The sequence below is a fragment of the Argiope bruennichi genome, chromosome X1, assembly GCF_947563725.1.
Source record: "Argiope bruennichi chromosome X1, qqArgBrue1.1, whole genome shotgun sequence".
Classification (NCBI taxonomy): Eukaryota; Metazoa; Arthropoda; class Arachnida; order Araneae; family Araneidae; genus Argiope; species Argiope bruennichi.
In genome coordinates this window covers 126608109-126636048 of record NC_079162.1, presented here as the reverse complement: position 1 = coordinate 126636048, position 27940 = coordinate 126608109, and the positions used below count along the sequence as shown (strand labels likewise).

At 28.9% G+C, this 27940-nt stretch overlaps 1 protein-coding gene across 2 annotated transcripts in view; it reads right to left on the bottom strand.

The window, feature by feature from the left end:
• Positions 1-1463: 1463 nt before the first annotated feature.
• The window catches only part of LOC129958211 (leucine-rich repeat protein soc-2 homolog), a 56961-nt gene continuing 30484 nt past the window's right edge, over positions 1464-27940 (bottom strand). For both annotated transcript variants that reach the window (XM_056070492.1, XM_056070491.1), the window contains exons 5-14: positions 27499-27594; positions 27295-27415; positions 27005-27113; positions 26591-26684; positions 18513-18617; positions 18306-18420; positions 16759-16971; positions 8629-8766; positions 7223-7392; positions 1464-6083 (exon numbers count right to left, since the gene is read on the bottom strand). In XM_056070492.1, the coding sequence (XP_055926467.1) occupies positions 6048-6083; positions 7223-7392; positions 8629-8766; positions 16759-16971; positions 18306-18420; positions 18513-18617; positions 26591-26684; positions 27005-27113; positions 27295-27415; positions 27499-27594 (1197 nt within the window). In that variant the 3' untranslated portion in view covers positions 1464-6047. The remainder of the gene's footprint in view (positions 6084-7222; positions 7393-8628; positions 8767-16758; positions 16972-18305; positions 18421-18512; positions 18618-26590; positions 26685-27004; positions 27114-27294; positions 27416-27498; positions 27595-27940) is intronic.

The window sequence follows — 27940 nt, the reverse complement described above, 5'->3', positions numbered from 1 at the left end:
AACTGCACAACATTTAAAGAGCACAATCTTTAATATTACCTTCTTAGGAATAACATTTTTTTAAAACACTGGGATAACAAAAAAACATGAAGTTTTACGACAGTAAGTAAGTAATACCAAAGTAAATTCATTTAATAATGCTGACAAGAGGTATTTAAATTAGCATTAAATTAAGACAAATATGCAGTCTATATGAAAACGACTTATAAACAGCAATAACTTTTCATAGTACATATATATATTCCAGATATAACACTATTAAGAGGAATATAAGTTTTCACACATAATATTTATCATGCTTTTATCAAATGAACAAATATTCATATTTTTGGTTTTAAACACCTTGTTGCATTAATCTGCTTCTTTGCTTCTGTGAAGCAATAGTACAATTAACATTCACAATACACACCAACACAAATACATATACAACACATATTACAAGACAACAATTAAAAAATGCATCATCCACAATAGCTTTAATGCAAACATTTAGAGATACGATACATAATTTCATTGCAACACTGGAACAATAAAGAGTGTTCTTTAACAGAGCAATCGAATATCGACATATGAGTATTAGCACACTGAAAGTTGCAGTAACATGCAATGAATCATATTTGAACAATTCATTCAAAAGGAATGGCATATTTCTTACATGCTGACCAGACGTTTACAGTTAAAGAAAATTATTCATAACTGTTTTGAGAAACCTGATCAACTTATCACAGTTATTTTAAAGAGATGAACCGTTTAATGTTTTATCTTAATAACAAAGGATAAATTAGATAGTTCAATCTCAAGTCTTTGTTTTTATAGTATTAAGATGAAATGTTCCTTTTGAATAATAATAAAAAAAACCCGATTTTAATAACAGAGCAGATCAGAAAATTAACCATAACATTTTGTTCATATAAAAAGAAATAATTATATTTGGAAGGGTTGCTAAACACTTAATTTCAGAGAGATGATTTAATTATTTTAAAACTGTACACTTATGTCTGATGACTTCAATTAACACATATGTAAAATAAAATTAAAATTTAATTAAATTAAGAAAGAATTATTAAACGATTTAAAGATAAATCTTAAATCAACAACAAAAAACACGATAAAAGGCAGAAAAAACAAAGTTTTACGAGATAGGAAAAATCTCGAACAGATGCATGGAAATAATATCGCATCACTATACAACTGCACTTCCACACCTTCATCGTATTTCTTACTACCAATAAGTTATTGGTGAAGTCCAAAATTTCAAAGTAAATTAAACAAACATTTAGGCTACACTATGGAAAACACCATGAATGTCGCATTAGAAATGAAAAAAAAAAAAAAAAAAGAAAGTACAATTGAAGGTAAATATTAAAAATCCAAATTAGTTCATCTGAAATCGTTAAACAAAAGCAAATTTATTTAAAAGTATACAAAAGATTTTTCGATAATAAAACGATGCAAAAAAAAAAAAAAAAAAATGATATGTATTGAGTTTATAGGAAAAAATACAATAGTGGAATTTTAAGTAAAAATTACATTTCAGAGTTGTTGCAAAAATTAAATATCATGCAATTAATTTATTGTTTAAAAATTAACTGCATGATATTTATTAATTAATCGCATGAAAGTTACTTCAAATGTTAATAAAATAGCTATACAATTTAATCAAGGCCTATTTTTCATACAGAAATATTTTGTCATAGATATTACTTGCTTCTTTCAGCTTAGAATTTTCAAATATTTAGGACCAACCGAGTAAGAAGAGCTTAACAAATCAAATGAATTATTGCGTAAAGTATTTTGTTTGAAAAGCATTGGAAAAAGTTCCAAGATGTAAAAATCAAAAAGTATTTTTGAAAATAATTCTAATTCTTTTTACAAAATCTGGTTTTGAATGCAATAATCTTTCAGAAAACATTTTAAAAACTCGTCACAATACGTTTTCTGACAAGACTCGATCTTGTTTCCCCTTGAAACTTCATATATTATGGAAATACGTAAAAATTCATTGAAAACTAACCTAATATCAGTTGGAATATTCAGAAAATATATTAAATGAAAAGTCTTCTTTAATAAATGTATAAATTATGAATTAGTTTAGTCATAAACAATCAATGATATTAGTGCTACTAACGTATTTTGAGAATGTACTGAATTTCTGTTAAATACTTAACTGGAATCAATTCTGGAAAAAAAAAAAAAAAAAAAAAGCAATAGGATGCTACTAAAATATATAAGTTAATATGAAAAAGCAATACGAAAAACACTAAAAGATTAAATTATTTTCGAAAATTTTGGTTTGCGAATAAGATGATTACAAAAAAGCATGCGCGTCCAATTTAAATGTGTGCAGGGGGAGGGCAAGTCGATAAACGCCAATACTCTTAACATTGAAAAGATGGGTTAAAAAAGGCGGAGATGTAAAGCAAGTCATGTTTTCGGTTAGTTACAGTTACTAAATTAAGTAAAAACCACGAAATAAGAAAAAGAACATATCACAGGTAAAATTTGCTCAAAAGATAGAGAAAAAAAAAAAAAAAAAGACAAAGGAAAAAATAATAAAAAGGTAAGTTTATACAGCTATTGCTTGTAAATGAAATGCCAGATATCATTTCAATTAATATGGATTTTTCTGAAAATTAAAACACACACACACACAGGCAGACTGAAAATTAACAATAAATTACCCATAAAATCCTTGCCCATTAGAACAAACGCATCCATTGCAAAATTCAATTTCCGTACGTGTCTTGATATCAAAAAAGGAGACATTAAGGTGTTGGACCCACAGTTCTTTAAATAAAGCATGCAAGCTAACTTTTACTACCAGACGATAGAGACCTTACAACCGTCCAGATTTTCACTATTATTTTGTATGACGTAGTATCCAAGTACATAATGATATGAAAATCTTTTATATATCAATTTACTGAAAATAATCAACTCACTTTAAATAATCATAACAGAGCAATGCTAATATGACATTCCATAATGAGAAAACAATTAATTGAACTCAGCATATTAATAAATGAATGCCCAACATTTCAAAAGAAACATTACGAATTCTAAATATAACTACTTTAAGCAGAAAAACAGATCATTATCTAAATGAATCATAACTATAAACGTTTAAACGAGCATCCAATCTGTGAAAAGATTAATCAAACTTAGTTATCGGACTTATTTAATTTCCGAGTTTTCCCCCATCAGCATCTTATCACAGATATAACATTGCATCACTCAACTCTTAAACATCCTAACCATCCTTAACCCTAATTAGAGAATTGAGATTATGGGATGTTTAAATTTTATAATTGTTAAAAGATAAGTATACTATGGTGTCAAACTGCAACATTCTCGTTAATACCATTTCTAATAAACACTTACAGCAAAAACCTTAAAATCAACACAGTAGAACCTCTAAAATCATGAAAGAATAAGTATTATGACAATGTATATTACTCTTCCCCTGCTTAAGATTTGTTTGAATCGAGAGTATTTCAATTTTTACACTTTCTGAAAGAACTGAATGCCCCAAAAAACCAAAATAAATGCTAAAAAGCTACCCAGCTGGTGTATGAGGTACATCATACTTTTTCACTCGTTAACATCAATAGTCAACCATTAAGAGACAAACCCAACAGGATTTTTCCATGTGAATGCATTATGGGATGTAATTGTATGCACCGTTAGGTCTAATTATGAAAAATTGACAATATTTAACAAACAACCCACTGCCATAAGATTCTACATGATGTCAAACTCAAATTAGCTCTTTTGTGCGTTATTAAGGACAATTCGTTTATACATTGGACATTTCATTCCTGCACTTCTTATCTGAAATACCGATAAGTATGGGGGACTTATTTTTACCACATTTTTAAGAAAGAAAATTATTTTATCTATACAAAGTGTTATGAAAATGGAGAAATATTCGGCGATTTATATAACTTCATTAATGGAAATTTTATGTTAGAGCACCTATATCCAAATCGATGAACTCTCATTTTAAATAATTTCACAACCTCCTATCTGCATTAAATGAATGACAAGAGTTCTACTGCAGAGCAATATAATCAACTAAACATCCTCGTACTCGTAAATCTAAGTATTATGATTTTGTATATAGCTAGAAGGAGAAAAGGAAAAGTACTAACTCTTAACCCTTTGAGTACAATTTTTTTTTTTTTTTTTTTCATTTGGAGCACACTTTTTTGGACATTTAAGAGCAGTAATTTAATGCAAAAATTCATTGATTTCATATTATCCATGATATTGAGATAACTTAAGAGTATTTAGTATTACAATAAAAACTGAAACAAATTCAAGGGGTTAAAAGGGTTAAAGTAATATTGTACGAGGGAAAAAAAATATAAAATATGCGCATTTACAGGACTTGATGTTTAATATACGATTAAAAAAGCATTAAAATTCAATCTTAAGTACGGCTAAACACGCAAGACACTTCCTTTCATGGAATTGTAATCCTTACACTTTGATTTAAAGATAGCAAAATAAGATTAACATGGCAATAGCTATGACTGATAAATACAAAAAACATTTAGAAGCTTCACGTTTAATTACAAAACCTTAAATCTTTTAATACCATACCGGCTTTCCAAATAACTTCACTATTCTTGGCTCAATATACACTACCCATTAGTTTTGAAGCACCTGGGTTAGAAGATTTTCAATTAAAAAATACAAATTTCTGCATATAGTCAGTGCGGTTACACTTTATAGCCATGTTTCATATGCATTTATCATATCATTGAACTGTTATTTCTAATATGGAACTAAAATTATACAACTATAACTTCCTCATTCAGTGTTCTTTTGATGAAATTTCAGAAATCGATTTCAGCTCATTTAATAGAATGCTGTCAAACTACATTTAGTAATAACAATATAAAAATGATTTTACAATTTTTTAAGATTAAAGAAAATTTGCGATTTCGGAAAACTTAAGAGATTTTTAACGAATAAAGCTCTCACAGAATAATATACAAAACTGCTAATGAGCTTTAAAAAACATGAGTATTTTATCCAAAAAATCCATACACCAATAACAGCCATTTGTAAAGATGATAAGTGAAAGGAATTTCACATAGATGTTAAGTGCAAGGAATTTTGCACAAACATGTAATATGCACAGTATGAAGCACATAATTTGTGGTACACAAAAGAACCTCAATAGGTATCATAATCTAATCGCCAAATATATCTTGGACATGAATAAATTACTACCCTCAAGAGTAGTACTTATATTTTACAGCAGTGAAAGACATCTTGTTCAATCCCAGTTAGTATGCATTACAAAAACTGTGATAATTATTCTATTGTCCCCTTTAATGCTATGCTAAAAAGTCTTCAAATGCAATATATTACATGCACTGACTGTTTTCTAAATTTCGGTACATAAATATTCCAGAATGTTTTGTATGTATACAATCTAAACAATCAAATATTTGCTTCACTCGCGAACCACTGGTATTTTTCATTTTGCTCCGCCCAGACATTCCACCATTCATACATATAAATATATATACACTCATACAGTTACCAGCCATTTTTTATACCAGGGTATTAGTTCAGAAAAGACACACATAAATACATAGTGCAATGTGCATATTTTTCACAGAGTATCTTCAGAGATCCAGCAAACATTTTTAGAAATGAAAATATTATAAGTATATGTATATATAAATATATAATAAATGAACAATATAAAAAGGACTTCATAAAATTTCAATATGTATGTATGACTTGCAATCTGAACTTTGGAATGCAGCTTGACATCTCATTTATATGAGGACACTTAGCATGCACATTTAACATTTAAACACTAAGTCCTCTTACACAGTGCAGCAAAAATACATATAAGTTTACAACTGAGCACAATTGTGAGCAGGATAGCAAACTACACAGAAGGAGCTTTCTCAGTTTTTTCAGTAATCAAGCTTTTACATTTCACAAAGACATCTGATATGGTCCAATAAGGGTTTGAAACACATAAAACCAGCAGCACAATCAGATTCTGGATGTTTAGAGGGTCACATTGAACGATACGGACCTTTCATCTTCAGAAACTAAAAATATACAGATATAAATATTGATATACAGCAACAATTTTTCAATATTGTACATTTCTTTTGAAATGTCATACGTCATAGTTAAGATTCCAAACTTAAAAATGAACGAAAGTAAGCATGCAAATAGAGAATGAATAATGTTGGTAATCTTAATCAATAATATATTCTGGATAAAAAGTTCTGTCCCTAAAGGAGCAAAATGCAATGTATAACCTTAATAGAAATTTTCAAGGTTTCAATAAATTCCTTTTCCACAAAAGGTTACTAGTTAATTTTTCCACTTTCAGAGCTAGGAACTTACTATCTGTTATAGTTTAATTTTCCCACAAAGAGACGTTAATTTTTTAAATAATTTTAATAAAAAACATCAATAAATATAACGAAATATATATAATTCATCTATTAACATTACAAGTGAATTTCACTATTTCCATTTGTCCATTGAAATCAATTCCATTTTGTCCTTAATGTTTAAGCAGAAAAAATTATACATATTTTAGGCAATTGTGATTGAATACAAGTTTAAATTTTAACACTAGCCTGTTTTATTAACTTCAGTCACTAACAAGAAAGTATTTTTTTGTTTCCCTGATGAGTAAAATTTTCTATATGTTAAGCTATAAGAAAATCTAGAAGCTGTTCTTTTTTACATAATACAATCATGCTTAATGTAAATATACTTAAACAAATAGCACTTTAAATCCAAGCTCAGGATTAACATCAACCAAGCATGACATGATGTTCATTAAATCACACTTGCAATATGCACATTATACAACAAAGATTTTAAATTCTATGCACTTTATTAAAGGTGCAAAGCTAAAAATTGATTTTTGAAGATGCAATCTTTTTAGCATATGATAAATGATTAAAATCTCAGCAATCTGTAAACATTTATTAATGGAATTTCGCTGCAAATGAAATATAGCTTATCTTTACATCTGATTTTGAGTAGTTTGTTTAATTAAGATTTGAATGGTGCATAAATATATTCCAATTAGGAGTGCAATTTCTGATAAAATAAATACTATAGAATACCGCTTTTACACACTTTGTTTTGTTTAAAAAAAACCCGTCAATATAACTACTTTAGAGCTATTTAAAAAATGAAGTAAAACTATGGTACGAGATCTTACTTGAATGACTAATGATGGTCCACCATTAACAATGTCAGGTGGTATCTGAGACAATGGGCAATTCTCTATTCCCATGATTTGCAAGCTATTGCATAAAGCCAGTTCAAATGGTAGATGATGAAGACTAGGATTATCATTTATTAGAAGAGTTTCCAAGTTTTCCAGTGTTCCTGTAATATTAAGGCATCTGTTAAGACTAAGAAACTAATTTGTTAGTTAAAATGTATCAATCAGATCTTGCATAAAAAGAATCTAGATAATATGATGAACTGAAATAAGCACATTTTTTATCCTTGTTTTAAATTACAAAATTGGTTTTTCAGAGAACAATAAAAATTTTCGAATTAGTTATTAAGATTGGATCTTACTAATGTTATAGATGCCTAGTCTTGTTTTATTTAGACAAAAAGTTAAAAAAATTTCTAATACTATAAAAAATTAGAACTGCTTGTATTTGACTGACAGTTATATTTGTATACTGTAAGAAAAAGTTCTGCTGGTATATTATAATGAATCAAGAGTAAAGGAGCGAAATTAAAAACTTATAAAAGCACTGTAACAAACGCCCAATTAAAACAATATTGCATAAAGTTACTAAAGGCCAAGAAATTTTTTAAAAGCAAACTTGCAATGCTTCAAGAAAAACTTTCTGATCTTAGATGAAATCGCTTTCTCCCGAAATGAATCCCTGCTCTTTTATCAACTATATCCAGGAAAATAAAATAAAGGTTAACTACATTTCCAATTCTACTGACAATAACTTTACTCATTCAAACAGGATAAAAATTTTATGTCCTAAGCTGTGATATTGGAAATCACAGCTTAGGACATACCATATTTATTAAAAAGAAAGATATTTAAGCACAAAATAAATTATTTGCCCATATCTCTTTTTGAAAAACAATCTACAATTATTTTAACATTCAGGTGTTTGACATTCACCGATATTTTCACATTAAGGAAGCGAACTTATGTTCATTAAATTAGTAAAAAGAAAATTAGTTTAAACTTACTTAGTACATAAGTATCCCATCAATATTGAAAGTTAAATTATCCAAATAATTAATAAACATCCACTGAATGTTAGTAATTTAAATTAAATTTTCTTCTATATTAAAATATAATTTGTCAAAATCATCAACCACAAAATATTGAATGCGAAAGATATTATATTCAGCTATTACCAAGTGGATAAATAACCTCTTCCCAACTTTTTAAAATTTATTACATAAGAGGTTCAGTATTCTTTATTATATTTTAATGCAAGAAATATATAAAAAAAGGCCATTTATTACATGGCAAAAAAAGTGACACTGAATATTTTTCTGACAAAGCAAATCAAATCAAATATTCTATGAGTTTTATGAAAATGAATTAACTATAGCTAAAATATTGATTATACTTACCAATTTCTTCTGGAAGACTAGCAAGATTATTTTCACCAACATTTAACAACGTAAGATTTGACAACCTTCCTATGGCTCTTGGGAGACTTGTTAATTGATTACTTTGAATTATTAATTTTTGAAGCTCACATAAGTAACCTAAAAGAGAAAAATACCATTATGTATGAATACATATAATATAAATCGTTAATAACAATAAACAAAAAATAGATAAATTAGCAATTAAAGCTTATTTGGAAACTATCACCAGATAGATGAAATATGAATCGCTTAAAAATGTCGTTTTCTTTTTCAGCATTAGATATTAGATAAAAATAATTGCTTTCCTATTACACCATTTAAAACGAGTTAAAGAAAAAATCTAATTGAATTTTACTAAATAAACGTAATTTGAAGCTGAATGAATTAAAAAAAAAAGTAAATTACTATGAAAAACTTAAATGCAATAAAGTATATCAAATAATAAAAGCATAAAACGTAACAGGTCACCATGAGTTTGCTCACTTTCATTCGTAATACTGTAAAAAATATGATGTTTCGATCATGCAAATTCACCGATGCCTAAAAAAATAATAATAAGTAATGCCCTTTAATAAAGCCCTTTTTAAATTCTTACATTTATTTAAGCACTGCTCTTTTGGTATTATATATGACTTCATTTCTTATTAGTTACTTAAGGATGTCGTTTACACAAATGAAATCCATTTATTTTAAAATACAGTACACTCCCTAGTATTCGGCCTAATGTGGAGGAAGGTTAGGCCGGTTAACAAAAAAGCCGAAGTTCTATGAACTCATTTCTTTGCCGCCCAATACAAGACGACAAAGTTTTTAAGCTAAAACTCACTGTTATGATATGTATTTTCTCACTTCTTTAATGGTACTCCGATTACCTCAAGCCACGTAGAATGTGAAAGCGGCCGCGGTCCGTGAATCATAAAAGCAGTTGCCGGTAACGTGTCGAGTTAAAATAGAAGGCTCTGTAATAGTAGTTTATATATGTTTATAAACTGCACTGCAAGAATTTACACTTCAATGTGGTATACTTAAAAAAAAAAACAAAGAAAACTAGGCCGGATATTCGGGAGTGTACTGTAAATTTTTATTATTATTTTATGTTATAAACCAATATTCACCGTCACCAAATTCGATATTTAAGCTAGAATAATGTGCCCATAACAAATGGTAGATGACCAATTTAAACATTCTTTTTACATTTCATTTAATATGTTTCATAAGATATTGTTTACGGAAGCTATGTTGTAGAAAATAGAACTATAGCAAGGCTAACCCAAACCAGATTGGCTTCATCAACCTGAAAAGCATTATTTTAGCCATTTTATTCTGGTCTTGTTTATTTGATTTTTATACCTTGTTTAATTTAACCAAGTTATTGATATTACACAAAGCAGCAATTATACCTAATTCACAAGAGACAATAGTAATTTCAATACTCAGCACTTTATGTGACTCAATTTAATTTACAAAGAGGCCAATTTATCAGGTTTCATAATATTAAGAACAAATGCGTGGAAACTCATATGACATGCTGCATTAGAAAGTAGGAATTTTCGCGATCTTTCCATGTTTTTATTCTTTAAATTTACTTTTATATTATGCTTTCTATTAGTAATTTATTATTTTAATTCATTTAAGTTTTAATTTGTTTTTATCGGGTAGATATCATTTATAATTTTTATTTATTTTTACAATTTTTGGAAATTCTCCAATTATAAAATTTCCAAATTGTTTTAATTGCAAACTTATTTATATATTATTCCTCAATACTTTTATTTAAGTAAAATCTCTCCATTTTCAGTTCCCACTCTTATTGAAGAAAAACACTCAAGGACTTTACAAGAACCATAAAATTCCATATATTAGATATAGAAATAAAAACAATAAATTTAAATTAAATATTTTCACTGTTTATTTTCAAATGAATTATTGCTTTCTCACTTGCCACTTTTAAATGTTTAAAAGAAGAGCAATAAGAAATTTGTTATGTTCATCTTTAGTTAATTAGCTAAAACTTTCAATTCAAAGTGAGCAACAAGGTTAGCACCTTAATCGCTGGACACCATACAGCAAATGCTAATTTCATACAAGCTACTAAAGGATGCTAACATAAGCACATTCACAATATAGTTAAAACAAAATTTGTTGAAAAATGTTTATTCCTTAAGGATGTCTTTACTTTTGATCAATGCTTGGTAATATGAAGGAGAAAATGCAAGAGAAAGATACAAGCTTAAAAATTTTTCTATTAACATTTAAACAAATGAATTGGAAACAATGCACCATTAAAATATTTTAAATTATATTGTTGAAGCTTCAATTCCTAAAACTATTTGATTCTGCTATACACTGAAAATCTCTATAATCTACTTTTTCAACTTGTTCACAGATTTCTGCCGTTTAAAAACTGTCTTTTTAATTTTCATCCTTTCCGATTTTAAATCAATTTATCTATAATGCGTTTCATTTTCTTTTCACCATTTCAAGATTGTAATCTTCACTAGTTTATTCTTTTACCCATTTAGAATGGACATTTTACTGCCTATATAAGTTTTTATAATTCAATATTTTGATGAAAACTTGTAAATTCAATTTTTGGATGTTTCAAACTCTAATGAATAGCAAGCAATGTCATTCAAAAAAATTATTAAATTCTATTGAGTTTTCTTATTTCTAAGATCAGAGCATTAGAAAGCACAAGTTTCTCTTTCAAAGATTAAAAAAAAGTTCCCTGCCGTTATCTCCCACAAAATCTAATAGCAGCCTATGTTCTTAATGGGCCAATAAACAAAAGAGGCCCCTTCCCTTAATTGATGTTATTGAATGTATGCTAGGGCATATTTGAGAATTCTCAGAAATCCACTCAGTCCCAATGGGCGAGTGCTTTTCATGATCAAAGCAGGGGTCATCGGTATTCAATCACTCCTAAAAAAGGGAGTGGAGAGAGAAATTTTGCAGTGATAACCAGGTGTCTCTAGCACCTGGCATAGTTTTTTGATGAAATGGCATTGCAACCTTTCTGAATTGATGGGGTTAGCATAGAATCACTTTTTTTTGCAAGCACTTGCAATTCATAAGAACAGGAAGAATGGCTTTCATCTTCTTATGTGTGATGCTTGAATAGCTACTCTTTGAATATGAACACTTATAATTCTGAAAAATACATAGTGGAAAGGAAAATTATCTAAAATTTTACAAATAAAACATTCTAGGTACTGACATTCATGTTTCAAATTTATAGGCTGTTTTTCCGAAATTTTTTCTACCTAATTTATACGCCTTTTTTTTTTCATTTTGTCGAAGAAACTAGTAATAAACTATCTGATTAACAGCATAAAAGTCTTTCTCAAAAATCAATTTACAGTTTTTGGGCCTTCTACGCACCTGCTTCTCCAAAACTCTTCGGAAGTTTCCCATTCTAAAGATTAAGTATAATTTCCTCTTCTCGCTGGCAAACTTTTGAATAAATAACACACAATAAATAAATAAAGAGGTTCAAATCTCATCTCGCAGGCCAGAAGTATTCATTTATTAACAAGGCTACATTTTTTAATTTAATCGTTCAATAAGTCAAAAATTTCTAATTTAATGATGAGTGTTCCATTAAGATAAACAAAATTTCTCAAATGTAATTTTTTCATAGATCACGAAAACCTCATAAAATATCTTTAGCTATGGAATGGTCCATTAAATATGAAGCCACATATCTAGTTTCAATCTCCCCTTCCCCCATTTTCAAAATGGCAAGTAAAAATTCATTTACCTTGTTTCAAGGATTGTCTGATGTTCATTAACCATTAGACTATATACATTTTGATGAGCCAGACTCAATGTATGGAACAAAGTCAAATAAATATACAAACATCTTTACAACAATTGTGAATAAAACTCCTCCCCGAATTTCAAAGCCCATTTCAGTGAAGGCAGAATATATCCAGATGCTGGGTCAATTGAAAATTACTTTCTTGTAAGGCAATCCTGTTTGCTGCACCTTCTTTCCTTTTCCTTCAAACTACACAGAGACAAAAGATTGAGACTGACAATGCCTCCATATCAATATTCCTTTTCAGTTAGTGAAATTCCGAGTCAAAATTAATAGTCCCGTTAAATTGTTATAAAAAGGTGTCAAGATATGGAAATATAGAAAAAAAGTTGAACTGGCCCTTGAAACAAGCTGCAAAGTTTACATCTGAAACGTTACCAAATTGCGGCGGGGGGGGGGGGTTGAAAAAGTCGGAGCATTTTTTTTTCTCCCCTTATTTAAAAGCTATTCATCTGAGAGGAAAAGCTCAGATCGAAAATTATGTACATTTAAACAGGCCTATAAATGCTACCGAGCATTAAATATATATCAAGCTATCATAAAAAAAAAACTTACATTTGGAAATGTTTTTTTCAACTTGAGAGGAAGTTTTATAGTTCTATATAAGGATGTGTTAAACAGAAGGAAATGCCTAATAAATTTTTAGACTGATATCTGCATTAATTTTCAAAACACTCATCTGTCAAAAAGACAGCTGTTAAAAAATGAACAAGTTTTATTTTTTATTTGTCCGAGGCTCAAACAAAAATCTTATTCAAAAACTACGATTTCTGATTATGTAATAATTATCAGAACTATGAGGAAATAAAAATATAGTGGCGACTGGTTTGCAAAAAACGTTAAATAGTAGTGTCCCCGAGCGTAACTGTTATCAATGTCGTAACATGATAAATGAGAAAATAAAATGTTCATTTTAAATTTGATTTCTACTTTTCTTTTTCTTCTCACAATTGAGAATTAAAAGACCATCTGAAATCGTAAAACGTTTTAAGAATTTTTTTTTCTTTTTTCCGGTCCACGAACAGGTAAAAAAGGTTGCACATTTTGTTTGTATGTCTTGTAAAATATGTCTTAGATATGGGATAGTATAATCAGTCTCAGTTCCTACAATTTTGGGTAAGACTATTGATCGTCTATATATTTTGCTAAAATCACTTCTAAATACTTCAAATCTTCATATTCTACTGAATTGCAAGATACATCATTACAAAAACTCTTAATTCTATTAAACTAGAATCGCATTTTTTGTTTTTTAAACAGTTGCTTGCAATTCATAAGAACAGGGGGGGGGGGGAAGACTTTTATCTTATTATAGCAAAAATAGGCTTGTTTGGTCATCATAATAGGATCTAATTAACTCATACTCCTGGCAAGTTCATAATTGAGAGGGAACGGCCAAAACTCAACAAATGAAGGCATACACAAAGTCCTAATATTCATGTTCCAAATCTTATCTATTTTCCCGAATTCTTTCTCTGATTAATAAGTCTTACTAGCAAACTGTTAGATACTGTTTCCAAATAATTCTATATCGACTTTGCTGATCTCGGCATATAAATCTTCAGTGAAAAAAATCAAATATGGAAATACTATTTACAATTGTTAAATTTTCAAGAGCAGAATTTATGATACTGAAAATTTTCAAACAACCAGGGACTATTTTTTACATAACCTGTACCAAAAATAGCAAAAGTGAACAGTCTCGCGCAAAGAATGTTAAATTGTTATATAACTTTGATCAATGGGAAGATAACCTGTTTAAGAGATAAGGTCAAATCTGCTACATTTTCTATTATATGATTTAGATTTTTGTGCATGTAACTGGCCTTCTACAACAGTCTCAAAATATAATACCACATTCTAATTGCATGTTCAGCAGCGTTTGTAGATACTAGACATCTGGCTTTACAAAATGTTGAGAAATTTCCAGCTATCTGAAAATTTTAAGTAATTCTTCCCTCGGCCTCACAAATTTTTGAATAAATCATACACGCTATATAATATGAATTTCAGTATCTCATGTTGGTACTCTTTCGCACTGTCTAAATGAATTGCTGACAACAGGTAGGCTACAGCTACCTACATTAATTAAGAACAGTTTAAATGAAATGCAGAAAGAATTTTCAAAGCAAAGCAGATAATTTACTAATGAGCCATCCATCAAGAATTCAAGACACATAAAACCTTTTTTCAAATGCATATTTTACTTACAATTACGGAATTTTCGTAAAATATCTTCACTATGGAATGGCCCATGAAGGTTTCAGCATTTTGTTATCTCGGAGCTTTTCAGTAATTTCGCCGTTTGAGAGCATTTCTAAGATATCTGAAATGCCTCTGCAAGAATTATGCCAATAATCACTCACCATGCATTTCAACGACTATTTTGGTTCTGAATCTAAGAATCTTGATGACAATAAATTCCATAAAGTTATTAACGCTGGTCTGTTCAAGATTCCTTGGCAATTGTAGGGGTAATCATATTTATCTTCCCCTCCCTCCTCCTCCTTCAATCACTGAGGGGAAAAAGTGATTGACACTATTCCAATAACAGCCAATTTAAATAAAACACTTTGAGACTTCCGTCATTTTCCATTGGAATTCTCAAAGCAAAAACTTGATTGATTAGCACATGGAAGAAAGGTTTTTTTAAATCCAAATAATAGTTGTTCACATTAATTGCCTCAACAAGGCATGAATACGACTGGAGAATGCTTTCACAAGCTTATAATTCGGATAGTCTTCATCAGAGCTCCCCAAATCGTCTTTCAAAACTTTATTCTCTCCCACCCCCTTCTACTTGAAGTTCTCAAAAACTGAATTTTCGATGGGTCCTGGATAAATAGACGAAGTGTATATTCATTTTTTTTAAATGAGAAAACCAATTTGTGACTAGGTTTTTGCTTTTTTTTTTATTGAAACATTTATAAAATCCCCGTGCATCACAAAGTATCATACGGGCCAATTTATATTAATGCCCTTGAGAGCCAGTCTTAAGGGCATTAATATAAATTGGCCTCCAGATTTTCACCAACTTATTACCACCAGAAACGCTTTTGAAAATTTCTGTAAATTTATTGTCGACATCTGTAAGCCCCGTGTGATACTTTGTGATGCACGGGGATTTTACAAATGTTTCAATAAAAAAAAAGCAAAAACCTAGTCACAAATTGGTTTTCTCATTAAAAAAATGAATATAAATTTCGTTTATTCTTCCAGGATCCATCGAAAAGTCAGTTTCCTAGAGCCTCAAGTAGAAGAGGGGGGGGGGGGGGGACCAAACTTTGAAAGACGGTTTTGGGAGCTCTGATGAAGACTATCCGGATTATAAGCTTGTGAAAGCATTTTCCGGTCGTATTCATGCTCTGTTGAGGCAAATAATGCGAACTATTATTTGGATTTAAAAAAAAAACTTTTTTCCTTGTGCTAAACACAATCAGGTTTTGTGGTTGTGGAACTACTATCGATGGCGTTTTGCAATCATATCTCTCATAAGTGGCTTCACATTTGTTGCTGATGCCTAGCACATTAATCAAAATAGTTGGTGAAAAACATTAAGCAATAAATTCTAAAATTCAATACCACTAGAGCTAATATACTGCAATTTAATTCAGGAATTAGAATGCATAAAACAGTTAATGTTATACTTAATTCTCTATATAAATTTAGGAAAAGGTTAATTTGATTTTCAAAGGGGAAAAAGAATGCATCATATATGAGCAGATTAGATCAGAAGTTTGTATCTACATGTAAATGAAAATTGAAACGATAAAAAATAAATCATCATAGCTTGAAAAAGAACTGCTTACAGAAATGAAGCAACAATCTATTTTACTCAAACTCTAGCAACATATCTTGCAAGAAGTGAAATAAAATTCAGAAATAAGACCTAAAAACAGTTATTCAACTATTTTACATGGCAACTTTCATTATTCCATAGTATATTTCAATGAAATTCATAAGAGCAAACTTCAAGAATTGCAATACGTATTCAATGACACTACATTTCCTTCCCTATAAAAAAGCGCTTTTGCATATGTTTATTCCCGATTTTGTTCTATAAAAATTACAATTAATTTAACACTATGTATAATTTTTAATAACACAGCTTCCTTTGAAGAAATGAATAAATTAAGATGGTCATTAATAAAGAAACTGTTTTAAATACATTTTTCTAAAAATGTGATTAATAATTGATAATCTTCAATATTGTCTATTTTAGGAGAAAAAAATCAAAACAAAACATGCAAATGAAAGGGGAGGGGAATACAAAAACCCGATATACATACCAATATCATTTGGGATGCTTTCAAGTTTATTTTCTTCAAGATCAAGGACTCTCAGCTTTTTAAGATTACCAATTGTTGCAGGGAGCCGTTTAAGCAAATTATTGCTCAAAATGAGAACTTCAAGTGATTGCAGCAACTGAATATCATCAGGAATTTTTGTTAATTGGTTAGTACCCAAATTTAACTCAACCATATTTGTCCATGTTCCAATATCTGCAACACAAAGTTAAATATTCAGACCATAAATATTCATAACATAAAAGAAATAGCCAATTCATTTAAACTTACTAATAGACTCCATCATAAAAACATCGCTTAACAGGGGAAAAAAAAAAAAAAAAAAAAATGATCATGCTAATGTAGCCATAAGAATTGCCTAAATCGCATCCAAAATTATTTCGTGCATGATTTATCATAGCTTTTGATTTTGCAATTTTGGTCTATTGTGACAATAAATTTTTAAATTATAATTGAAAGAAAATGATTTTTGCATCATTTTAAAATTCCTTTTCAAAGAAATCAGTTTGAATATTATGTTAATATTTTGCTCATTAAAAAACAAATTTAAAAAAAACTTAAATCATACAAATATATTAATGAAGTCAGTAGTCAGAACAGAAAAACTCATGGAAATAAATGCTATAATCAAAATCCTTCTTTCTTCCTTGGAAGACGGCAGTTAACCTTTCTGCTGGCTAGAACAATAAAATTCATTCCAACAAGTTTTTCCATAACAGCTGGAACATAGAAAGTCATTCTGTGTACAATCAAATATTCTTTTAGAGAGATTCAGGTGTGAAACAGTCGTTGGTCTATGGGTTAAAAATTGAATATATTGTCCCTGGATGCGAGTGATAAATAACAGGTAAATACAATAATTAAAAATATGAATAATAAATTCATTCATCTTCATTGGGAAATGAACATTTTTAACAAAAACCTTTACAAAATAAAGGACCTATTGTACAGCCCCACTTAAAACAAAAAAAAACAAAAAAAAAATTGAGTAGCGGTACATAAAGTGAACCTTTCAGTCAACAGATCAGGACCAAAGTTTGCAATTTTGCTGAGCAGATTACATATCAAATTCCATTCTCATAACTTATTACATTTTTGAATAATCATGTTTACACAAACATCAATAGACATAATTACTTCTATTTCGCTAGCTTGCACATGAATAAAGACAAAAAGTTTCACAAAGAAATCTGAAAAATTTATTTTTGTAGTTTCAGTTGTCTGAAACATTGATTTTCATCCACATTTAGAAGTTCAATTTTTTTACTCTTAAAAAAAAAATTCTGTCCTTAGTCTACATGCAAAAAATAAAAATGAATCTGAAAATGTAATGGTTTATAAAATTTAAAGTAATTATGTTTTTGAATTAAATTATTACAACCTTTACTATTATGCTAACTATTCTATGATATAACCACTAAAAATTCTTATTCAATTTTAGTTTAGCACAGACAACCACAGCAATTTTCACAATATCATATTTTGAATCTCTAGATTCAACAGAAACAGATTCAAAACTAATAACTTACCCAAAGGTAAGGAAGATATTTTATTTTCTTTCATGTTCAACTTGTTCAAATTTTTTGCACGTGAAAAAATCCCAAAAGGTATTTTGCTGATCTGATTATGTTCTAAATTTACAGTCTGAAAATATATATAAAAGTTATATATAAAATTATATGACAAGTCCATGCATCAGCAACAAAAGCAGATATTTAATGACATATTTAACTTACATATACACTACAAAACTGAGAAGGTCCACCAACAGGATATGATGTAAAACAGTTTCGAGATAAGGTGAGACTTGTCAAATTTGAAAGACTGGACAGCAATCCTTCCTAAAAAAATTATTAGGAACAGTTATTAGAAAAAAAATCCACAAGATGTTTAAAAAAAAAAAAAAAGCCATATAAAACTTAAAAAAAAAAAAATATTCAAAAATCTTCTTTGAAGAAAAATTAAAAACAAGCAAAACAGAATGGCAAACAAAAATATATTACCAAACTTTAAAAAAAGTCATAAGAAAAAATGAAAAATGGATGGTCAATTCTTTTACTGATAAATACATTCTTTTAAAGAAGACAAGTGAAATTATGCTGAGTATTGTGATATGGCAATATAAAATGAAACCAGAATTGCAGAAAAGGATGAGAATTTTATTGTTCAGAAATATTCCCATTATTTTAATTAAGAAAAACATATAAAACACTAATTCATTTTTCAAAATATTTAATTGTAAAAATTATAGCTTAGTAAAATGTTAGAGATAAAGTACAGTAAATCCTTTAACAGTGGATATCACTTTCAATGGTCACTTTCATTTGACACAGAATTTGACTCCTAGACATGAAGCGAAAATAACCGTTGGTAAACAACTAATTAAACTTTTTGGAAAGGCACAGAAAGGAAGGCCCCAAATACACTACAATAAACCCCTCATGATGGGTTTTATGATTAAAAGAATCGCAATATGCTGCAAATGATACACAAATATGTTCATAAACAGTCGTAGTATTTATCAGGGTTCCACTCAAATCAAGAAAAAAAATTCCCTGTGTTTTCCTTGTACGTGTATTCAAGATATGAGGAAATGCAAAAATAGCATTCATATGCTAGTTATAATGTAATATGATTTTAAGGAGTGAAAAAAAAGTGATAAGAAACAACTTGACATTATTTGAAATATTAGCATATTAAAAGAATTGATATTTACATACAAAAAAAAATCTCTTCATTTATCATCTACAATTTAGCAAGGCAAAATTTATATATTACGGGGGAGGGGGATATATTACCTCTCATGCTCTTCAGTTGTAAGTCACAAAATTAAAGACTTGGGTGAAATAAAAAAAATAAAAACATTTTTGTTGTGATAATGATTACTTTAAAAAACATTAGCAAAGAGAAATTAAAATTTATTCATTTTTGCCAATTTATGTATTTGGGCATTAATTTTTGCAGATCTTTCATCTATCAGTTCCATGGAGCTAATCCTTAGCAAATAAGGTAAATACGGTCTAATTACATTTTTTTTTTTTTTTAACTATTTCACTTTCAGTGAACATACGTGAAAATATTTCCGATACACCATTGAATGCATTAAAGGGCGAATGTGACGCAACAAGTTTTAACGTCCATAAAAATTCAGCTTTAGATTATTGTTCTCGGACGAAAAAGTTCGAAATCGGCTTATTTTCGGACATTAAATATGACGTATTCGGATATATCACCTTCATTCCTTTTAGATACAAAGTCTAATATTAATGATGACTTTTTTTTTTTAACTGACACGCAATTTTGTTTTGCTCTTTTGGCATGACTATAAGGTGCTGTTTTTCCATATTATTTAGGCTCATTCTTATCGTACAAAGTGAGCAGTAAGCAACAAATGGATTTTGCGGGATTTTTCGAACCCTTTCAGCAAAGTCAGGTTTGATTTTTTTTTATTAATTCATATTAAATACGGATATTAATATGAATAATTCATATTAAATACTATTTTAAGCAGCTCACTGTTTAAACAAATTCTCTAATCTACTCTAAATAACCTTACGTCTCAAGTGATAAACAAATCATTCAATAAATTCACGTGCGAGTGACTAATACAACCGCGATGCAGCCGCAGGTTGGATGTTGCTATTCCCGCCAGAGAAATGTATTCACACAGTTACAGAAGTCACGCGCGTGCTCATTAGCTGCAATTCAGAAATCTCAAGGAAAAAGAACAACTGTTTCAGAAATCGAAACTGTAGTGATCTAACAAAAAAATGGGGGAGGGAGAAAAGGTGCGAGTTTTTGCATTACACAAACATGAATGATATTTTTCGTTTTTGGACGCGATGACTATGATCTTTTATTCTTGCGATCTTTAGAGAACAGCCATTTTTTTAAATGGGATAAAAATAACTAAGAAACTTAAAATTTCCTGCATTTTCCCGATGGCGTGGCAACGCTGATTTATTTTACAGATTTAATTTTCTTGACTATGACTAGCACAAATGGAATAACACGCAATAAATAAAATAAATAAAAATTGTTTATTAAATTAAAAATTTCAATACAAACAATTCTATTAGAATGTGAATTGTATAAGAATAATGTTCAGGGGGAAAAATCCAGTCACACCAATAAAGCAATTCAATGCATATTGCAGTCTGCATAATTAGAAATGTATAACTGGGAGATACAATATAAATATTTTTCTTGTTCTCTTTAACAAAATCTTAATCCTGCATTTTAAATCATTCCTGCTTTATGTTAAGGAAAATATTCCAGTTATCCAAAAAAGATAAAATTAGATTGTTGGAATTTCAGTTTTTGTTCACATCATGTTTTTGGAAAATTTTACAATATTTAAAAAAATTTCATCAGAATTTCAACCATTTCTACAGACAATGCAGCGATCCCCCCCCCTCCTACTATCGTCAGAAACAATACGACGGGCAAACGAGTAAAACTATAGACAGAACACAAAATAACTAAAAATTTTATGAGCGAAATTTTAAAATTTGGAGGTACATTGAGTCAGGATTAGACTATCACCGGAATGCTAAAATTCATGGATGGAAATACAATATTTATCTGAATACTGCATTTTTATTTATATGAAGAAAGCAGTGAACTTAGTCCTCTAATTAAGATTAGGGCCTCAAACAGCTGTCATTTTTAAAAATAGAGCAAAAGGCTATTTTTGTCACATGCACAGTCTTAAATCTCTGAACTATGTCCATGCAAGTTTTTGAGTTTAGACTAGGATTTAATGGGTTTTTTTTTTTTTTGTCTGTAAGATAATAGGAAAATCGCAAGAAAGTTACATAATTGATAAAGAACATAATATAAATGATAGGAAGAAAATTTTATTCAAGATGTCAAACGGATGTATCAGGAAAAGTCTACTGACTGTTTTAGAATGATTTAGAAGTGCTAGAACAAAGAACATTCTTTTTAAAGAATAATGCTTTAATTTTAGAGAAAAGAAATAACAGATACTTAGGGAATCGAATTTTTTTTCACCATCAGTTTATAGCCAGCCATAGGTAGCAAAAAACGCAAATTCAAATCACAATTTTACAAAGAAGCAGATGACGACAGAAATCCATATAAAGATTGGATAGAGTATTTTGCAATGCTTTGGGCAGTATACGAAGACAAAACTTTTAATATGAATGAAACTGGGTTGTGTTTCCATGTTTTTATAAACCGAAAATTTCAAATGAAAAATGCATAGAAGCAAAAGACAAAAATGGCAGCTGACTGTATTTACACAATAGTTGTGTAAAAGCAGCCACTGTGAAATTACTGCAGTCATCTGGAGATAACTAGGGCCAAGATTTTTTAAGGAAAGAGTTCTGACATATTGAAGTTTCATGGTATGCTAAAATCAAAAGACAGCAACATTTTCAGTTTTTGAAAAATGGCTGCTGATGGAAAAAGAAGGAACAGGAAAGAAAAGTCCTTATTTTATACACTGCCAGTTCTCATGTACAATGCAATACTAAAATAAAACACAAAGCAATTGAACCAAACTGATACTATCAATTACTCTTCATTCTGTTGAATACAACCTCATAACTTCCACCAAATCAAAGGGTATCTAAATACATTATAAAATGTACGCAGGGCGATTTGTAATTTACATATGAATGTGCTAGTGAGCTAATGAACAAAATTTAGCTGTCACGTAATGTGAATTGAATGTGCTTTAAAAAAAACTAAGATACTATTAAAAGTTTTCTTAGCTGTAAATTTATGACAAAGAAATCAGAGGCAGCTCAATTTATTCTGCGTTTTAGAGATGAATGATAATATATTTCTAAATTTCCTGGAATGGAGTACAATCATGTATATATCAAACAAGATGATTCTATGGACGTGCGTAGAGCAGCGGCCATAATGGCAACTGAAGAAGCCTATTGCAAACAGATTCTGCAGAAGGCAATTCATTAAAAAATTTCAATTAAATCTAGAAATATATGAGTTATTGGTATTATAACTTTCCAGATATCCTTATATTGTATCCTTCACATACTAATGCAGATTGAAGGACCTTCCGATGTGGATTTCAACCAATAGCAAGTGAAATTTTCAGCACAATGGATTTTGGGAAATACAGATAATATTCCACAACAAATGCCAATGACTCAATTTAGAGTTTACTTTTCCAATTAAAAAAGAAAGTTGAAAGAGCTACTTAAAAAACCCGCAACCCCCCCCCAAAGAAATGTAACTATTTTCTTTTTAATCTTTTAAAAGTAAACTTTAAAATTCCCCGAGTCGCGAATTTATTTCAATATTTATTTTGTCTCCCAAAAGTGAAAACCCATCAGAGTGACTGATTTTATTTGATTTAAAATGGAGGGTGCTGTTGCAGTTTCACTGTACTAAAAATAAGCTTAAGTTAAATTAACCAGGCAAATCCCATTCCAATCTAACTGAAGCCATGAGTAATTTAACGTTAGGCCACCAAAGCAGATCACTTAGCACAAATCAACACTTGCCGATACCAAAAGACAGGCTCTTTCATATAGGAGACTCTTGAAGAACGTACATTGAGTCAGAAATAGAGTTAAGTGATTGCTGAATTCCAGAATCGCGATAATTCGTCCAACAAATATCAACAGTTCATGATATATCTTTATTTCATTATTAATTTATTGCTATTATAAACAGCATCTCTTAATATCCTAACTATTCAGAACAAATATAAATAAAAAGAAATTTTCATTTTAAATTTTAAAAAATTGTGCCTTTTTTCAATAAAAATAATTAGAAAATAATTGTGTTAAAGTACCTTCAATAAAGTGGGTAAATGTCAAATCAATGTCTGCATTTTACTATTCATATTTCCTTTTATCAATAATACAGAAATTTTTTTTAATTTTATGTTCTTCATTGCTAATTTAGAAAACAATCCCCCCCCCCATTCTTCATTTAAAAGGGGAAGGAAAAAAAAAAAAAGCAAAATAATACTTTAAACAGGAACAAATAAGTAGTTCTAAAAAAGCTTGAATTTGACATCTGAAGTCTAATACTTAGAAAAATGTATTCTGTAAACGAATAACAAATTTTTATTCTTACTTAAAAAGTATTATCGATTAGATTTAATTTAATTAAAATTAAAGAGGCTTTCATGCAATTTATCACTTTAAAAATCAAAAAGAGACGAGAACCAGTAATTCCAAAATGCACAAAACATGAATAACATAAGAAGTTTAAAGTTTATTCACAAAAACGATGCAACACATTACAAATCTTAGAAAAGGATTTTTCGTTTAATTATGAAATATGGTGAAGTAAAAGAAAAATGCACAATTATATATTACCATTACTATAAACTCAAAATGCTTTGTTTTTGAATATTAAAACAATTTGATTATTCCATCAATATTTTGGCATAGTATATCAAAATGAGATAAAAAGGGTAATGTTATGTAAAAAATATTTAGATTGAAAAATTACCAGTAAAATAATCTTCCACAAAAGATTTATTATGTCAAAATTATGCTTTCTTTTTAATAATTCAAAATACTGCATATATGAAACTATGAAAAGCACATGAATAAAAAAGGGAAAGTGAATATTTTTAATTGCATGGAAATTTGAAAAAGTATAATATATATTCCAATTATATAAAATGAAATAAATCGGACATTTATCCATTAAAAATAATCTTTATCTTAAACACAAAATAAAATTAATAAAAAATACTTAAAAATGCTCTTTTTCAATTTCACAAGATATAAAACTAAAGAAATAATAAATTTAAAAATATAAAAGTGCTTACTACAGAAAAGCATGGAGATAAAAAAGTTAAAAATATCAACACAGTTTTTACTGATATACAAAACAATGCCTTGATATTCAGTCTTGAAATATTGGCATGCCCGATTCCCGATAGTCACGAAAAATCAATGTTTATCGGATATTCAATCAAGACAGATTGAACACTCCACTAGTTATGAAAGGAGTTGAAAATCTAAGAGACACTGATGGTCAATGTTTAGAAGACCATTCGATTTCCTTTCAGTTGTCCATTTCTGTGTCCCTTAAGGCAAAGGGGAAGGGATCCCCATTCACAAAAAGGGCCTTTACAATTTCAGTTCACATGGCATTACCATTTTTGTAAAAAACCCATTAGTACTAGTGCATACATTATTAGTGTAAAAAGGATTTAATGGCAGACTATTAAGCTTTTGTGTCTCGCATTAAAAACGCTTATACCAATCTTAGTTAACTGTATTATCAAAAGGAAGATCTGAAAGACTTCAAAAGGCTGTTGCATTTTATTTTTTTTAAATCCTAGGTTTTATGAAATGACATAGTTTCATACATATACTAAATTTTTAACCCCAATGCACTCGTGAAAATTTCAGTTTCGCGCTGCTATAATTATAACTGTTAAAACAGAATTTGTAAGCTATCAGTAATACTAATTTTGAATAGCTTTTTTTATTCCGTGGAACAGTCGCTTTTCAAATCTTAGCTACATTAGTTGTTAAAAATGTATTATCTTGCAGCAAAATATAGTATTTCTATTCTATACTAAAGGAAGTTGTATTTTAATTTGAAATATATTTAATAAGAATTTTTATTTATTGGGGTGGGGGCTTTGTCCCCTTGGCAATTTAGAGCAAGATAAACAGTGCCAATTTTGACAGTAAAAATGTTAAAAAAATTTATCATTATAAATTATTTTTTTCAGCTTTTGAAAAATTAGAGCAAAAATTTTCGAAATAAGAACCTTCATTTAAATCGAATTTTACAACAAATTTAGTTTTGCAATTAAAAAATGTATAAACACGAGTAAATTTTTCATGTGTTACGAAATTTAGACTTATAAAACTAATATAGAAAGAATTAAAATACGTTTGTAAATAGATGACAACAATCGAATACTTCATTTAGAATATTTGTTCTGAATTTCAAATGTAAATAATTGTATTTTTAATGATAATTGATATTTTAATTGAATCATGATATCTTAACTGGATAAACTCTATAAAAACTATTTTAATGTTCAGCAGCTAAACAGATGCATTTGGAATCCAGGTATTTGTATGATTTTTAAACTTTATGAATAAAGTTATTGAAAATTATATAAAAAAACTACTTCACCATTATTTCTGGAAGATATTTTGGATGCTTAAAATAAAGCATAAAAAATTTGCTTAAACTGTAAATATACCCGAAATAAACGAAATATATTTCCTTTTATTATACTGAAACAGAAATTTGTTGCAGGAATCTCTCAGTTTTGGGAACAGAAAACAATTTCAAAATAACATGCCTAAAGCAAATATTTTTAATATTAAAATATGGTAGTATTTGTCAAAAAAACAAAAATTATGTACAAAGAACAATAAAAGACAACAAAATTTATTATTTAAATTTTCATCAAATTTTGTGCCATTTCCGTTTTTTGATAGGTGGGATTCACACAAATAGATTGAAATTCCAAATAAACAAAAATTGAAGCATCGAAACCGAAAATTGAAAAATATCAATTTAATGCAACAAAAATTAATTATGAAATGCCTCATGGTCATGACATCGATGAATGCATTTTTTGTGACAAATTGAAAATTTCCATAACTATATAAAAGTCACAGAAATACAGGGAAAAGCAACCACTATATGCACACCCAAAAGTTTAGCTAAATATTTTACAAACAAAAGTAATAATCTTTAAGAGGAGAAATCAATTTATTACACAAACACGTTTTATTATGAGTAATTACAGACAGTGCTATTCAAAATCTTAAACTTACGATATTTTTGAATAAAAATGAAGCGATAATTGAGCAGTACTTACAGGTAATTCTGCTATGTTATTATTTTCGACATTGAATTCCATCATATTTACACACTGACTAAGAGATTTTGGAATTTCAGACAACTGATTGTACCTACAAAGAAAACAATTACATCAAAATGTTAGAAAATCTAATCATGCTGTATATCATCATAGAAAGAGCATTCACAGATTACCATTTTGGCACAGAATTGAGATGTTGTAAAGTTTCTTCTAGTTGCCTAGTCTGAAATCTGGCGCGGTTACACAATACAAAAAATAGAAGTTTTTATGAAATTAAAAGGGAAAAGTTTTAGATGTCAAATATAAGAGTTATTTAGATTGAATGCAAAGTTCCCTAGACAAATATTGCTGCTAATTTCAAAAATACTTAAAGTAATAACCAAAACACACGTTAATTAAAAAAATACCAACCTTAAACCAAGGCGGGTAAGATTTACCAACTTTCCCAAAGTTTCAGGAATGTCTGCTAATTCATTGTGATGAACATCTAACGTTGACAACTGTGTGCAATTTCCAATTTCTGAAAATATATAATGATTATATGCTTTAATATAATTATTTCAAGGGTATGCTTTTATGTATCAGAAAAAATGAAGCCTTTTGCTCATTGTTTACTTTTAGAAACATAATATTTTGAGTTATTTTAGTTAGTTGAATGAAAATTTAAAAAGTTTTAGGTTTATGCACAGTAAGTAACTCACCAGGAGGTAAATGCTTCAAATGATTATTAGATGCCTCAAACGTTACCAGCTGAGTTAACTTCCCAATACCAGCAGGCAGGAACTGAATTTTATTTTCACGCAGGCTCAACATAGTAAGATTCTACAAAATAAAAATCACAGGAATTTTGTATTAATTGTTTCATAACTAAATCAAAAGAAACGGTAATAAGAAGTATAACTTACAGTCAGATTTGAAATTTCTTCTCCAACATAACGCACTCTGTTAAACCTCAGGTATAAAGTGACTAAAGATGTAAGTTTATACACCACTTCAGGTATCTGCAAACAGAAATGTTTTTAAATTATGCAAGAGATTGATGATACTTAGTTCTGAATATCAGCTTTCCCAACATTGAGGCCTTTAAAATTTTTAAAATAGAAAGAGAAAGCAGTTACTCTACACAGAAATAGAAAACTTTAAAATAGATTAAATAAAGTCAAGTTGCTTGCAAGTCAATTTAAATAATTATACTTTAAATATTTAGAAATGAACACAATTTCTTCAGAAACTATTTCAGATAAAGTTATACATTAAGTCTCCCATTATCTACAGCAATACAAAAATTAATGCAATTCAAAAATTCTGCCCATATTTTTTAGCTGTGTAAGCAATATCTATGTTAAC